The sequence below is a fragment of the Pinus tabuliformis genome, chromosome 5_1, assembly GCF_031772625.1.
Source record: "Pinus tabuliformis cultivar Carrire ecotype Pingquan chromosome 5_1, CPIR1, whole genome shotgun sequence".
In the NCBI taxonomy this organism is placed as follows: Eukaryota; Viridiplantae; Streptophyta; class Pinopsida; order Pinales; family Pinaceae; genus Pinus; species Pinus tabuliformis.
In genome coordinates, this window is record NC_142305.1 from 146,978,684 (window position 1) to 146,995,995 (window position 17,312).

Consider the following 17,312-nt stretch of genomic DNA (forward strand, 5'->3'; position numbering starts at 1 on the left):
CATGATGATTTTCACCTTTTATTCGAACCTGCACAAGAGCACTACCCGCATAAATCCATTCGATATGTGTAAAAAAACACATTAAAACATGCATTTGATAAATCTAGGGCTAAATTTATGGCAAAAGATGGTAGAAACCCAAAAATATGGATATTTATGAGTTTTTACTATAAATAGGGGGGGTGAAAGATCATTTTTACCATTTTACCATTTTGGGACGTGAAGGACGTGGAGGAGCCAGAAAGTTGACGGAGTGATTTCCAGCCCATACGGACACCATTTCGCGAGCCGCTTCTTCCAGGTAGGTTCTCCTCTCCTCGCCCTGCATTTTGATCATATTTGGTAGAATTTTAGCGGTTGAATTTGCCCAATCGGGCGAATTCTTGGTGCATGGATGTGCTCTCGGTCAGCGCGGATATCCCACGCGGGTCCGCGCTGGCCGAATTAGGACAAAACGTGACCAACTTCGGGTCAGCGCGGAAAACCCGTGTTCTTCCGCGCTGACCTCGAAAAATAACGAAGGGCTGCCATGGCCAGCGCGGCTGTTTTTAAAACAGCCGCGCTGGCGCGGAAAAGATTTTTTGTTTCAATTTTGAACGTGAAAAATCCTATGCCAGCACTTCTAATTTCTTTTCATGGTTTGTGCAGGACGTAATGGCTTTCCAATGGCAGGAAAGAGTGCACGATGTCGAAGATATTGCTGCTTGGGCCAATGTGGATTGCTGCAATGCCATGCGGGCTTGCGGTTTTATGAAATTTTTCCTCACACCTCGCCTAAGAGCTCAGAATGATCTTCTCGAGCTACTGATCAGGGCATGGAACCCGGTGGATATGAAATTCACTATCCGGGGCCAGGATATCGAATTTGACCACATGGATATCTTCTTTTTGACTGGGTTGTCACGCCGGGGTGCGCGGCCCATCATAGAGGGACAGCGACCTGGCGGCGGTCCTCTAGATGATCTCATGGCTTGAGTATGCCTGGAGGCTGAGAAGACGAGGAGTGGGAAAGTAGCAATCCCCACAGTGGGAAACATAGTCCTTCGCACCATCCTGTTCATGGTGACCCGGGCAGCGGGAAGCATGGCCAACCACGAGGCTTCAAAGACCCACCTCATGCTAGCTCTTGATTGCCTTGAGCCTACAGTGTTTGATTGGTGCACAACAGTGACCAACAACATGAAGAGGCAGCTGAGCAACTGTCGTCGCGGGGAGACGAAACAGTTCGGCTACGGGTCTATCTTAGTCCCGCTCATTCTAGAGCGAGTGCCAGCCATGCGGCTGCAGACGATGGCCGTGGATGCTCCTAGGGATCCTCGGGAGACGAGGGCCACACGATGGGCTCGCATCATGCCACGCGGGGTGGCGGCCGACCACATGCCTGGGGGACATTCTTCCGGGACTGGCTAGATCAGCAGGTTGTCTTTGTGGAGGACTGGCCATACGCGGGTATGGATTTCCGCAATGACCCTGATATGGTGCTGCCCCCAGGTGAACAGTGGGATGATGCAGGTATAACACTTGACTTTTTTGAGTTTTGTAATGTTTTGGAATTTTTTATGTACATGTCCTAATAAATGTCATGGTATGCAGATGTGGGGCCCACTAGACCGATTGGCCTGGCTGCCACGGCATGGAGAGAAGGACAGGGGGCCGGGGCTTTGGCCTTAGTCCCTCCAGGGGTTGACACATCAGAGACTGTGGCTCGCAACCTTGAGGGGTTGCTGGAGGGAGTGCCTGACTACCAGGGGGTCGAAGAGGTCCCCTTACAGCATCAGATCCATACAGTGGGGGTGGAACCCAGGGTGCACCGTCTTCTGAGGCGGGTAGCACGAGCAGCTGTGTACTACAGAGAGCATCATCCAGCCGAATAGTCACCTAGGCTTTATTTCCACTGTTATTTTGAGACACATGACTCAGGCGTACTGATATTTTGGACATATACACTTATTTTTGAGCGCCTTAGTGCGCCACACGATATATATATATATACATACCGGTTTTTGGATGGATCATTGTTACATGTGATGATGTTTTGTTTATGTTATGCAATTGTTCAGTACAACTGTGATCTTATGTATGAATTCGCACGACACATGACCCATGAATTTATATTTTTTTAATGCAAGCTTAAAAGCACACATATGCAAACTATGCTTGAAATGATTTATTTACATATGCTTTACTCTATTATGCTTTCTATGTCTTCTTGCATGATGTTATCTGTTCCGCAAATGTCTGTCTAACACATGATTTGCCAATGCATCAGTCAATGTGTTTAATCGTCTCGGAATATGCTGATATGTAATATAATCAAAGTTCCGTTCCAACAATCTTACACGTAGGTACAACCTTAGTATGCGTTGGTCTCTGACGGAATATCGCCCGTTAAGTTGATGGACGACCAGCTGGGAGTCCAGGTTCACCACTAATTCTCGGATGCCGAGGTCAACCGCTTCGGCAAGTAATTCAATTACAGCGCTGTATTCGGCAACGTTGTTAGTGGTACGACCTAGGCAGACACCCTGAAGGTCTAACAATTCTCCGTGAGGATCGTAGATCACCCACGCCGCAGATGACAAATTGCAAGTACTACGGCAGGCGCCATCAGCGAAACCAACATAAGGTGCACTAGACATCTGCACAAGAAGAAGAAAACACAATAAGAGGCAAACACGCTTTCACACCAAGGCAAAAACGAAAACATGCACAACACACAAAACACACGTATATACAAAGTGAGTGCGCGAAGTTATGCATAATATTTCTTCAGATACAGCCCGTTGCGGGGCTTGTCAAGAGGATTTCCTTCATAATCAATCAACTCATATGCGCCCTTTTGTAAAACTCTTTTCACGATGTAGGGACCTAACCACATGGATTCGAGTTTTCCTGCCCCCAGCTTATCCTTAGCTTGATCGTAGAGCAGTACTAAGTCTCCCTCAACAAAGGAACGAGGATGAATATTCTGGTCGAAGTGAGCCTTGACTCTCTTCTTCTGTGCTTCGATAGCCAGAGAAGCCAAACGACGAGTCTCGTCTAACCGTTCTAGGTAAAGAAGCCGTTCCTCCACCGGAGTGGTGTTGGGAAGCAACTCGACAGCTAATTTTAATGAAGGAATCTCGCATTCGACGGGAAGGGTAGCCTCCAGTCCATAGACCAGTTGAAACGGGGTGAAACCGGTGGCATCCTTCACAGAAGTCCGGTAGGCCCACAAGGCTGGGAAAAGCATAAGATGCCAGTTCGACTTGTGTGTATTGACGGTGCGTTGAAGCATGGTGATCAAAACTTTGTTCACGGCTTCGACTTGACCGTTCGATTGAGGATAGTACGGTGACGAACTATCTTGGCGCAAGCCTAGCTGGGTCGTTAATTCCGTCATCATATGATTTCGGAAATGCTTTCCGTGATCTGTAACAATAGCCTGAGGGACTCCGAAACGAGTGATAATATGGTTGAATACAAACTGCGCCGCTGTATGACCGTCTTCGTTTAATGTAGGCATCGCTTCGGCCCACTTGGTGAAATAATCCACAGCAACGATAATGTACCCATGCCCCCCGGCCGAACGAGGGTTACAGGACGTATAATCGATGCCCCATTTTGCAAATGGACCTACGGTTACGACAGGGTGCAGTGGTGCAACAGGTGCACGCATCTTCCGGTGGTAAACCTGGCACTCGTGACATGCACGTACAGCAAGGATGCAATCCTTGAAGATAGAAGGCCAGAAATAACCAGCGCGGAGGATCTTCTGAGCGGTAGCATATCCGGACATATGGCCGCCACAAGCGCCGGAGTGGCAGTCATTCAAGACTCGCTCAGCCTCCTCAAGGGTTAAGCATCGGCGAAGAACAGAATCGACGCCGAGGCGGTACAGGGTATCGCCCAAAATGCGGTATGGTTGAGCTTGGTGACGAATTCGTCGTCGAGCATCTTTCGATGTGTTGGGACGAAACGAAGACGTTTGTAAATATACGATAATGTCCCCGTACCACGGGTCGAGAGTGCTGATGAGAAATAGCGTTTCATCCGGAATATGTTCCTCTGAACGAGATGGTGTAGACTGAGATGGTAAGGAGCAGAGCAGTTCGGCGAAGACCAGCGATTTCTTAGACTTGGCTGCAGTGAATTCCAAGTCGAACTCTTGGAGGATTACGATCCACTTTGAGTATTTGCCCCCCAGCAACTGACGTGACAAAATATAGGTCATGGGGTTGCAATCAGAGATCACGGTCGTCGTGCGCAACAGGATGTAATGACGGAAACGTTGGACGGCACAGACAGCTGCCAATGCCAACTTCTCGACGTATGCATAGCGAGTTTCCGTATCCAGAAGGTTGCGGCTAAGATAATATACAACATGCTCGGTGCCATCATCGTCGTCTTGCACTAAAACCATGCCGATGGTGGTATCGGCGGCGGCCAAATAAAGGGTGTAGTCACGGTGGTAATTTGGAGGTCTTAGGAGCGGAGCTGAGACCAGAAGGTCTTTAAGACGCTCAAAAGATTGTTGAGCGATAGCGTCCCAGCGAAAGGGTGTGTCTCGCTTCAATAATCGCGTGAAACCCTTAGCCACCTCGGCATAATTTGGGATGAATCGTCTGAGAAAATTGGCTTTCCCCTGCAAGCTCTGTAACTGCTGTAGAGAGGCAGGGGGAGGAAGATTCAAAATGGCCTCGACCTTAAGGGGATCCAGACGGATACCTTCCCGGGAGACGATAAACCCGAGCAGTCGGCCAGATTCTACGCAGAAGACACACTTATGCGGATTGAGTCGAATACGGTAGTGTCGACAGCGGAGAAAGATTTCGCGTAAATGAGATGGATGGTCTTGACGTTTAGCTGAATGAGCTGGTAGGTCATCCAGGTAAGGCTGTACGATGTGTCGGATATCATGAAAAGCATACGACATCGCACGCTGGAAAGTGGCACCGGCATTTTTGAGACCGAAAGGTAGCTTCTTGTAAGCGAAGGTGCCCCAAGGACAAATGAAAGCAGTCTTGTGCTGGTCTGCGGGGGCTATGTTGATCTGGTTGTAACCAGAGAAGCCGTCCATAAATGAATAAATTTCGCTTCCTGCGCAATCGTCGATAAGCTGATCAATAAAAGGCGTAGGAAAGTTATCTTTTGGACAGGCGCGATTGATGTCGCGATAGTCAACACAAACCCGAATAGTACCCTGTTTTTTATTCACAGGGACTATATTAGATACCCATTCCGTGAGAGGAATGGCATAGATGAAACCAGCTCGAAGGAGTTTTTCAACTTCGGCCTTGATGGCTGCAGCCTTTCGAGGGTGCACTGGGCGTAAACGCTGACGGACAGGCTTAGCGCCGGGATAAGTAGGGATTTCGTGCTCCACGATACTGGGGTCAATGCCGGGCATTTCCTCGTAAGACCATGCGAAAACGTCACGGAATTCACGAAATAAATCGGTATAAAGTTGAATTTCCTCAGGAGTGCATGTGACTCCAATATAAATATTTTCGACAACCCCTGTTTTGACAGAGATGTCGATAGCCAGAGTTTGCGTAATGTTACCCATGTTTCCTTCCGAAGACACTTGATACAACTGAACAGGCGTTTGGAGAGGGATAGATGGGACACATGAAGCAAACCGTTCGAGACATGTGGCCATTTCCGAATGAGGAGGGAGAAACGAAGAGCGATGGTGGTAATCTGACCAAGGGAGCTCCTCGGGAGACATAGTCTCAATGATAGCCTCGTCGGAGGGAAATGATTCCTTCAGGGGATCCGAAGTGGCTTCTGCTCCCAACCAAGGGAAGTGGTCATATGAATCGGGAACACTGCTTGGAAAAGCAGGTTCAGGAGGTGGAGCCGATGCAGCGACTATCTCGATGTAGTTGAGCTCGGCAGGGCTCAACGGCATCATCTCGCCCCAAGAGTCTTCCTGATTCAAGGGAGGGAGAACCCATGGATCGGAACGCACTGTGATCATGTTAACGGAGGCGAGATTTGGAGGTGGGAGGGGAAAGACTCCCATCAGGGAGGGATCTTTAAATAATCCAGCACCCACACTCACTAGCGATTTGGAGGTATGCTCTACGAATGGCACATTCCCTTCAGAAGAGGAAGCGAAAAAGGACAGCTGGTCCACTGTGACGATTTTCCCTTGATGGGGAAAACGAACGACACGGAACAAAGAGGAAGCCACGGCATGCATGGCATATGTCCAACTTCGTCCAAGGAGGAGGTTGTAAGTGAGATTAGCGTCAACGACTTCAACCTCGACCTCTACCGTTTTCCCTTCTAAAGAGATAGGCAATCGCGGGAGGATACCATATGGACGAGATTCTCTTCCATCGAAAGCCTCTAGGGTGGTAGGAGACTGGCTCAGAGCAGGGGAACCAATAGCCTTCCAACAAGCAACCGACATGATGCAGGTTGAGGCACCTTCATCAATGACCGTACGATGGATCGTTTTGCCATTGATGAGAACCTGTATAAGGAAGGCCACCTGGTGAGGCAATCTCTGCGTAAAACCCTCGAGATCAAAAGAGATTAAATCCGAATCTGCCGGGTCTATGCCACCAATTGCTGATAGCAGGGACTTCCTCTGGGAGGGGCAGCTCTGGAGGACTTCTAATGTGGACATAGCAGACGGAGCCTGAGCTAAGTCCTCGACAATGCTATAATGCTGGGCAGCACGAGCATTGGGGTTATAAGATGACTTCCTGAGTACACCTTTGGGAGGGGGTCGGGGGATCGTCTCGGTGCTGGGCCGTTCAATGTGAAGGGGACCAGAACTGGACGGAGGAGCGCTGGAGGGAACCTCCGGCTCTTTCCCGGCTGAAGATGGATAATCTTTCGCTCGAGTCGTGACATGGATGGGGATGGTTCCAGCCATGAACACTTGAGAACCGAACGAGGAAGAGGATTGAGAGGGATCTGCCACCTGATGCGTCTGCTGGGACGGGAAAGGCTCTTTAAGCACGGCAGGGGACCCTGGAGCACCTTTCAAAAGCCGACTAACCTCGGACCGCCTGGGGCAATCCTTGGTGTAGTGATCCTCCTCGCAAATGAGACAAGGATACTTAGGCTTCCGTTTGGCTCCTTCCTCGGAAGGAGGTTTAGGAGGGTTCTGCTTGGGCTGTCCAGATTTTTCTTTGGCCTTTCCTTTCTTTTTGCCTTTCGAGGATTTGTCTGCCGCGGTGGACTGAACGGCATTTACCTCGGAGGTATTCCCAGGAATAGATTGGCTCTGAGAAGCATTCTCGTTAGAGGCATTTTGTTTCTGCTTCCCAGGATTCGCGGCCGATTTCTTAGATGATGAATTTACGGAACCAATGACTCCATCAACAGAAGGCTTTGGTGGAGCTTTGGGTTGTCCGGGCCTCGGGGCATCTGGCAAATACTCATACAAAGTACCTGACTGAGAATACACTAAGTCAAGGTATTGAGCTCGCGCGATTGCTTGCTCCTCAGTTACACACGCCCCCATTGCGATATCTTTGGCAATTTTAGGGACAAAGGACGTGGTAAACCAGTCGGTCAGGAGTTGATCAGGGATCCAAAATTTAATCAAGCGACGGCGCCTTCTCCATTCATGTATATGATCGGAGATGTGCGTCGCCGTATCCTGTTTTAGAGACGTGAGAAGATGGGTCCCAGTCTCGTACCGAATGGGTAACTGAAAATGAGTTAAAAAGGCCATAGCCAACGAGTTAAAATCTGAAAACATGCCGCGATTGAGTTCGATGTACCATTTAGCAGCTGAACCAGTGAGAGTCCTCTGGAAGAGGCGAAGTCGGATAGAATCATCAAGCCATGAGTTAGATGAGCACCAAAGGTGATAAGTCATTACATGGGCCTGAGGATCCTCTCCGGCTTTGCCGTCGAACTTTGGACAGTCACCTGGTATTTTGGTTGGAACCGGTGGCCAATATGGATTATGCAAAATAGGGTCATTTGTTAACTTGGACACATCAGGTAGTTCCAACGTTGCCAAAAATGGTAGCTGCGGGTTGAAGGACATCTGTGGCTGCGGATTCGAGGCGACATTAGGGTTCCACCCAGATTGGGGTTGCCCCCACGAACTTTGTCCGGACGGGCCCGGCCCAAAAGGACCCGGCGCGTAGGAATTTTGTCCCGATGGACCTGGTCCAAAAGGACCTGGCGCATAGGGAGTTTGTCCGTAGGAGTTTTGTCCGTATGGATTTTGGCCATATGCGGACGGCTGTCCCTGTGTCTGCCCCCCAGCTCCCCATGTATTAGCAGCTTGCCCGACAGGTTGACCATATTGATAATTTTGATAAGGAGTGACCTGTGGTTGCTGATAATTTTGATAAGGAGCATACTGATTTTGCCCCTGGGGTGGCTGGTAGCCAGATGACTGCTGGGTCCCATACGGAGCCTGGTAGGCAGGCTGCGTTTGGTATGAAGGTTGATAACCTGTTTGAGTTTGAGGCCCAGAGTAATGTCCTTGAACCGGCTGGGGTTGAACCATATGTCCCGAAGGTTGACTTGGTCGGATTCGAGATGGACCTGGTTGGCCAGCAGGGTAGCCTTGCTGGGCACCAGGTTGTCCATGTGCCACCAAGGGTTGTCTTTGCGGAACGGATGGTCGAATTGGCTGGATAGCTGGTTGACGCCGAGGTTGGCCAGCTTGTCCAGGTTGACGATGAGGGTGGACAACGGGTTGATTTGGCTGTATAGACGGTTGGCCCGTTTGTCCCCCAGCGTGACCAGATTGAGAAGAGGGCTGGGCTTGCTGTATGGCAGGCTGCCCTCCTTGGTGTATGGGCTGAGCAGAGGGTTGGCCTTGCTGTATAGCAGGTTGCCCCCCTTGCCCAGAAGGATGAGTGATTTGAGGGGTAGGTTGGCCCTGTTGAACATAGGGTTGTCCACCCTGCCCAGGGAATTGACCAGACTGGGCGGTAGGTTGGCCCTGTTGTACATAGGGTTGTCCACCCTGCCCAAGAGGATACCCTTGCTGGACCACTGGTTGATTTGGAGGATTGTAAACTGAGCCAGTTTGTCCAGAGGGGTACCCTTGCTGGAAACCGAGTTGGCCTTGTTGAAAAGAAGGTTGCTCTGGTTGTCCAGTAGGTTGATTTTGATATGGATATGGCGGACCTCCAATGCCCATGGGTTGTTCCTGGTAAGGTTGACCTTGTGGGCCCCCAGATTGTCCTGGGTCAGGCGGGCCATAAAGTGGTTGCCCCTGGGGGGTTTGCACGTAGAATGGCTGGCCTTGATTGGGTGGTCCTATGGGCTGCCTGGGAGGATCCCGGTTCCCTTTGAACATATGAGTAGCGTAATCGTACGTGACATTCAAGGGTTCCTCGTTTTCTTCGAAAGGGCGATGAGGGAGGCCTGAGATGCTCTCAAGGAACTCACCGTTTTCATCATAGAAAAAGAAGGGACCTTCGTAATCCGGGTCCGTTATGGGTTCCCCAAAAGCATCATACGGTCCTGATCCTGGAATTCCACCAACAAAGGAACCAGCTTGAGGGTTTTCAGACGAGGAAACCGGTACAGCACTGACGACCGGAGTCGAACGTGCTACACAGACAGTAGGTTGAGTGGGAACTGAGGTGACGGGCGTGTTAAGCCCTGTCGTAAGGGGTGTACTAAGGGGCTGCGAAACAAAAGGCCCAGTGGAGGCAACAAGACTAGGATCCCATATAGTTGTAGAAGTCGTTCTAGCGGCATACCTATCCCTCACTGATTGATATCGTGGAGGGAGGGGAGAGGAAGCCGGGATCGGGGTCTCGATGTCTGTGACCACGGGTGTCTCACCGGTGCTGGAAGCTGTCTCATCCATGTGGGAAGAAGACATTGGAGACGACATACCGAGAGGGGTACGAGGGGTACGGGGGGTATAATCGGGCTCCCAGATGGGATTCCAATCCTCTATGTAATCTTCGTCGCCTGGGGCACGTACGTTGATAGGCTGGATACTCGGAACAATGGGAAGAGTACCGCTTACAACTGGTACCTCTGGAGCAACAGAGGATGGAGAACCTTGATCACTTAGACCGGGAGTTGATGGGTCAGCCAGGATGACCAGACCCCTTAGAAAACCTAAAGGAAACTAACGATAAAACCCTACTCAAAACTATCGCACACAAGATCTAAAATAGGTGATGTTATCGTGGCCAAATTAATTTTAAGACACAAGAACCAAACTTGACCTTTTCATGTTTCAGGAGTCGAGAAAAGGACGAAAAGATGACTCCAGTCTCCTTCGAATGTTTAATGAGCACGAAGTGACAAGACGCTCACAGGCACCTTTTCGTTTAGGGAGTCCGAAAAGGATCAAAAGTGACTGCTCTGGAATTCTAGGTAGAGGGTGTGCCAAACTTTTCGCAAAACCACAGAATACTTTTTAGGGTACGGGTGGTCAATCTTCGTGAATGCTGTGTTCACTGCATTGCGAATCGTAGGGCGGCCGACTCGGCTTCCTATGGATAAAGGATAAAAGCCTAGTGGGGTCTCCCTATATACGCGACGGTACGTGGGAGCGCAGTCCGTGTTAGACCACTATCGAGTCACAGAAGGAGGAATCACCCAACCTAATGTGAAACAACAGTGACTATGTTTAAAGACGCCGGAACACGTCTCTAACCTAGACCTCTAGATGTTTGCGTTTAGTTCCAATGCGTTTTTAGATTCATTTGGTTCATTTTACAGTTGATCTTGAGATTAAGTTTCGATTTCAAGCTCTATCGTATGTTCGCTCACAATTACCTAGATGCAATCTATATGCCAAAGAATTTCGTTTTGTTCGATGAATTCTAACTACGAGAGGGCAAGGAATTTTTAACCAAACAAAACAAGTACAAGCAAACAAGCAACTTAATGCAACTAAAGCGAAGAAAGGAAATTTTTCTTTTGAAGATGCAAACCAACAAAATGTTCTTTTCCTTTTCAATTTTTTTTAAAGCAAAGCTACTAGTTTGATTTCTTTTCAATGACACAAAGCACCTAAATGAATTTGGAGGAACCGGAACACCAAGTAAACTACTTAATGAAAGCACACAAAGTTCCCAAAACACTCAACCAAAGCTTCCAAATCAAAGGAAAACAAAATCCGCACGAGCTATGTGATCTAAGCTCTTGCAAGACAAGCAAGGACTGCAAGCAAGGAGGAAGCGAAAAGAAACCACTCGGAAACACAATCCAAAACACTCCAACAATCACTGAACGAGTGAGAAAACAAATCTGAAATCAGCTGGTCAAACAAGCAAACAAGATTCCTACGGCAGGCTTGATACACACACGGCCTCTAGATGTCCTAGGGCTAGAGTGCGAAATCAATAGAGAAAAGCGAACACCCGAAGGACGAGAGCCACAACCAGTCGATTAGAGACTCAACCCAATCCAGCAATTGCAAGAGTAATGATGGAAACACGAACCAAGCAGCGAAAGCAAAAGGGAAGGTATTTGCAAACTTAAAAACTGAGCAAAAACGAAACCCTATGGAACCAAGCTCCGCAATCAAGCAGTTCAGAGTTCAGACAGTGAAAAACAAGTCATCAGACAGGTGGAGAGAAGAAGGGAAAGTCACAGCAAGAGGTTCAGGAGGCCAATTTGGTCAAGAATGAGTTTTACAGGATCAGCGCGGGTAGCCTTCAGCAACTCGGCGCTGACAGGGGGAGGCCTGTAGCAACTTTGCGACGTCAGCGCGGAAGAACAGGGATAAAGCGCGCTGTCTTAGAAAAACAAGGTCAGCGCGGAAATAAAACACACAGACGCGATGACAAAAACCACAAAGAAGCGGGGGCGCGATGCCAGCGCGGAAGGACACGAATAAAGCGCGCTGCCCTTGAAAACGAGGTCAGCGCGACTGTTAGACGTACAGGCGCGATGGAAAGAAAACCAAAGAACAGGGTCGCGATGTCAGCGCGACTGTTCGGAATTAAAACGCGCTGAGAGCAAAAAACAAGGAAGGCCAAAATAAAAACTTCCCAAACCAAAGGCAAGAGCCTTTTGACAATAAAGATGCTTCCCAGAAACACCCAGAAAGTTCATAAGCAAAAGAGACAATCCCAAAAACTCGAAAAGAGATCAATCAAAGCCAAACACAAAAGTGGACTCAAGAGACAAAAAGGCTGATCCCCAGCGGAGTCGCCAAATTGTTGGAGAGGTAAATCCCCTCTACGGATAGAGGCGATCCCTACTAGCCCAGCAGGGGTCTAGCAACAATCACACAATGCTGCTACGCATGTTCCTAATTACAATTAAACAAGAGGTAAAGAGCACCTACTTGGATTCCTGCGCTGTCGTTTGACGAAGAGATGTTGCCTTCGCTCCTCCGCTTCGGCTGGTCACAATCCTCCGCGATCTCCGCGAATAGATACCTGCACACACGAAGGGGAAACAAACACAAGCGTGAAATCTAGTAAAAGCAACCATACATCAGTCAGAAAAGATGTAATTCACATTTAACCATTGCATAGACAAATGAGAATGGAACAATAATAGCAGTCATCTATTATTAATCAGAATAGAGAAGAGTACAACCAAATGTTCTGACGTCGGTAACCTTCTCAGGAGGGGCCAGTCAGCATGTATCTCAAGCATTCACCTTTGAGGATGATTCTCCCAAGACAAACAACTCTCTCTCTCACACAAATAGTACAAAACAACCTTCCCTAAGCAATCAATCACTTCCACACCTAGCACACCAAACCTATAGCAGCAATCTGAGCACTACAAGCTCTGTACAATCCAAGCTATTCCAAGCTAAGTCTAACTAGCTGCTCATGGTAATGGTGGAAGTATATGTAGGAGAAGGAGCCTCCAAAAAGGGTGGAAGGATGAGCTTATCCTTGAGGGAAATGGTTGCAAAGGGTCGAACAGACATGCCATAGAAGGGAGTCGACATTCACAAAGCTAACAACCAAGCCTGGAGTTATCTGGAAGGCTGGTTGTTTGAACAAATTCGCCCAAACTGGATCAGCGCGGATTATGAGGCAACTGACGCGATGTCGCCGCGTTCACATAACTAGGACAGTCATGTCAGCGCGGAAGAACACGGGAAAGGCGCGCTGGCTACCAGCGCGGAAAAGTGATGTCCTTCCGAGCTGGCAGCGCGCGGGATACACTATGGAGCGCCAGTCATCGCGGGTATTTTCCAAACAGACGCGCTGATGAACAAAACTTTAGGAAAATGGGTTTTTGGGCCAGTTCAGAAGGCATGAAGCTTAGTGATTGGCACAGCAGGGTGACTGACAGGAAGGCAGTGACAAATTACTGTGTAACAGATGCCCCCTAAAGCATGAAGACCGAGAGAGTGGGAGGGGTGAAATGCTTTACAACACACGCCGAACTGGAACATCACCAGGAAGGACCGAAATATCTCTGATAATCAAGTACATGCAGTCGAGGCATGGGCGCAGCCATCCAAAAGACATGCGAAAAGGTCTGTGGAATGGACGCAGCCACCCAGCTAAAGAGACCATAATAATGATAAGGTATGGTCGCAGCCATCCATGAAGACTCAGGTATGGGCGCAGCCATCCATCAATGAGTCATGTAATGATCATCCACAAAATCGCAACCTGGACCATAAACAGACGGGGATCCAGGGTCTTGCGCTCCGTCCCGACCCGAACAAAGTACAAGTTCAAGCATGTGAATACATGGGTTGAAGTCGAACATGCATGAACATCGTCTGATTACCAGTCAATGATGAAAACTGTTAACAGACGCGAGAGGTACCACCAATAATGACAATGGCCCTCAAGGTACTATAGGTACAATCCGCGGCATGTGAATCAATGAGCTGGTGTCGAACACCCACGGAATCATTCGATCGGAGGCCAATGATGAAAACCTCGCGTCGAACACGAAGAACCTGCCATTAGGGCATGCAGGCTCTAAGGCACCTGAAGGGAGTCTCTAAGTCACCTTCCTGGATAATGAGCTGAAGTCGACAGGAAGTGACCTTGATCGAAGGTGGGCCATAATGATTCCCACATCATCGACACGAGACAGAGGAAAAATGATTTGTGTGAGATAGCAGATGAGGTTGTATTATTGCAGAGGTCAACTTCTCTTGAACATATCGGCGGCACTGTAGCGGGTTTGGCAGTATTTGACATCAAATGAGCAGAGGGTATAGTAATAATGGCAATGGGCAGATGAGAGGTCGAATAAGATAACCCAAACCCACGGAGGCCAGTGAAAAACAAGATGAGATGGTCCCACCCAGACACGAAGCAGAAGAGTGCCATGTTCAAGAGCGACATACTGCCGACACGACTATGATTACAGTTCCATTTTCCCCACCATTTCTGGCAGGTACCCCGGTTATTTTTGGATGACAAGCTTGACGGGGATAGCATATGCTCGAAGAGTGTCATTTCGACAATACCCGATGTCATCAAGTGTTTAACGAGCCTGACAAAGGAAAAACTCGGCGTCTTTTCTTGTTTAGAGAGCCTGAAAAGACAGCAGAAAAGAAGACTCCAGGGGGGTCCTTTTTCGTACAGTTGTGTCTCTCGAGCCCGAAAAAGTATAAAACAATGCTCGAAAGAACCGCCCGACCATTATGATCGAGGAGTACTTTTCGTAAATAGTGCTTTTGACCCGAAAAAGTAAAAAAGCGGTCGAAAACACGTCGTTTTAGGGCCCATAACGAGTGCGAAACGACAAACACCCGGCAATCTTTTTAAGTTACACAGTCCGAAAAAGAGCTTAAAATGACCGCCTCTCATTCCCTTTAACGAGCTGAAAGGAGGCTCGGCCATCTTTTCTTGTTTTATGTCGGAAAAGAGCTCAAAGACGACATTGTTGGGACCAAGTGATTTCAGGACCATGATGATTTTCACCTTTTATTCGAACCTGCACAAGAGCACTACCCGCATAAATCCATTCGATATGTGTAAAAAAACATATTAAAACATGCATTTGATAAATCTAGGGCTAAATTTATGGCAAAAGATGGTAGAAACCCAAAAATATGGATATTTATGAGTTTTTACTATAAATAGGGGGGGTGAAAGATCATTTTTACCATTTTACCATTTTGGGACGTGAAGGACGTGGAGAAGCCAGAAAGTTGACGGAGTGATTTCCAGCCCATACGGACACCATTTCGCGAGCCGCTTCTTCCAGGTAGGTTCTCCTCTCCTCGCCCTGCATTTTGATCATATTTGGTAGAATTTTAGCGGTTGAATTTGCCCAATCGGGCGAATTCTTGGTGCATGGATGCGCTCTCGGTCAGCGCGGATATCCCACGCGGGTCCGCGCTGGCCGAATTAGGACAAAACGTGACCAACTTCGGGTCAGCGCGGAAAACCCGTGTTCTTCCGCGCTGACCTCGAAAAATAACGAAGGGCTGCCATGGCCAGCGCGGCTGTTTTTAAAACAGCCGCGCTGGCGCGGAAAAGATTTTTTGTTTCAATTTTGAACGTGAAAAATCCTATGCCAGCACTTCTAATTTCTTTTCATGGTTTGTGCAGGACGTAATGGCTTTCCAATGGCAGGAAAGAGTGCACGATGTCGAAGATATTGCTGCTTGGGCCAATGTGGATTGCTGCAATGCCATGCGGGCTTGCGGTTTTATGAAATTTTTCCTCACACCTCGCCTAAGAGCTCAGCATGATCTTCTCGAGCTACTGATCAGGGCATGGAACCCGGTGGATATGAAATTCACTATCCGGGGCCAGGATATCGAATTTGACCACATGGATATCTTCTTTTTGACTGGGTTGTCACGCCGGGGTGCGCGGCCCATCATAGAGGGACAGCGACCTGGCGGCGGTCCTCTAGATGATCTCATGGCTCGAGTATGCCCGGAGGCTGAGAAGACGAGGAGTGGGAAAGTAGCAATCCCCACAGTGGGAAACATAGTCCTTCGCACCATCCTGTTCATGGTGACCCGGGCAGCGGGAAGCATGGCCAACCACGAGGCTTCAAAGACCCACCTCATGCTAGCTCTTGATTGCCTTGAGCCTACAGTGTTTGATTGGTGCACAGCAGTGACCAACAACATGAAGAGGCAGTTGAGCAACTGTCGTCGCGGGGAGACGAAACAGTTCGGCTACGGGTCTATCTTAGTCCCGCTCATTCTAGAGCGAGTGCCAGCCATGCGGCTGCAGACGATGGCCGTGGATGCTCCTAGGGATCCTCGGGAGACGAGGGCCACACGATGGGCTCGCATCATGCCACGCGGGGGTGGCGGCCGGCCACATGCCTGGGGGACATTCTTCCGGGACTGGCTAGATCAGCAGGTTGTCTTCGTGGAGGACTGGCCATACGCGGGTATGGATTTCCGCAATGACCCTGATATGGTGCTGCCCCCAGGTGAACAGTGGGATGATGCAGGTATAACACTTGACTTTTTTGAGTTTTGTAATGTTTTGGAATTTTTTATGTACATGTCCTAATAAATGTCATGGTATGCAGATGTGGGGCCCACTAGACCGATTGGCCTGGCTGCCACGGCACGGAGAGAAGGACAGGGGGCCGGGGCTTTGGCCTTAGTCCCTCCAGGGGTTGACACATCAGAGACTGTGGCTCGCAACCTTGAGGGGTTGCTGGAGGGAGTGCCTGACTACCAGGGGGTCGAAGAGGTCCCCTTACAGCATCAGATCCATACAGTGGGGGTGGAACCCAGGGTGCACCGTCTTCTGAGGCGGGTAGCACGAGCAGCTGTGTACTACAGAGAGCATCATCCAGCCGAATAGTCGCCTAGGCTTTATTTCCACTGTTATTTTGAGACACATGACTCAGGTGTACTGATATTTTGGACATATACACTTATTTTTGAGCGCCTTAGTGCGCCACACGATATATATATATATATATACATACCGGTTTTTGGATGGATCATTGTTACATGTGATGATGTTTTGTTTATGTTATGCAATTGTTCAGTACAACTGTGATCTTATGTATGAATTCGCACGACACATGACCCATGAATTTATATTTTTTTAATGCAAGCTTAAAAGCACACATATGCAAACTATGCTTGAAATGATTTATTTACATATGCTTTACTCTATTATGCTTTCTATGTCTTCTTGCATGATGTTATCTGTTCCGCAAATGTCTGTCTAACACATGATTTGCCAATGCATCAGTCAATGTGTTTAATCGTCTCGGAATATGCTGATATGTAATATAATCAAAGTTCCGTTCCAACAATCTTACACGTAGGTACAACCTTAGTATGCGTTGGTCTCTGACGGAATATCGCCCGTTAAGTTGATGGACGACCAGCTGGGAGTCCAGGTTCACCACTAATTCTCGGATGCCGAGGTCAACCGCTTCGGCAAGTAATTCAATTACAGCGCTGTATTCGGCAACGTTGTTAGTGGTACGACCTAGGC

At 48.7% G+C, this 17,312-nt stretch overlaps 1 protein-coding gene and 1 pseudogene across 1 annotated transcript; both read left to right on the forward strand.

Annotated features, from left to right (window-relative positions):
* The first annotated feature begins 1,337 nt into the window (after positions 1–1,337).
* On the forward strand, positions 1,338–1,874 carry LOC149163842 (uncharacterized). The gene is made up of 2 exons (XM_089429277.1): positions 1,338–1,512; positions 1,594–1,874. Exons 1-2 carry the CDS (start codon positions 1,338–1,340, stop codon positions 1,872–1,874), a joined length of 456 nt encoding a protein of 151 aa, XP_089285403.1.
* Positions 1,875–15,872: 13,998 nt separating this feature from the next.
* Positions 15,873–17,312, forward strand: part of LOC149163843 (auxin response factor 19 pseudogene) — a 49,750-nt pseudogene continuing 48,310 nt past the window's right edge.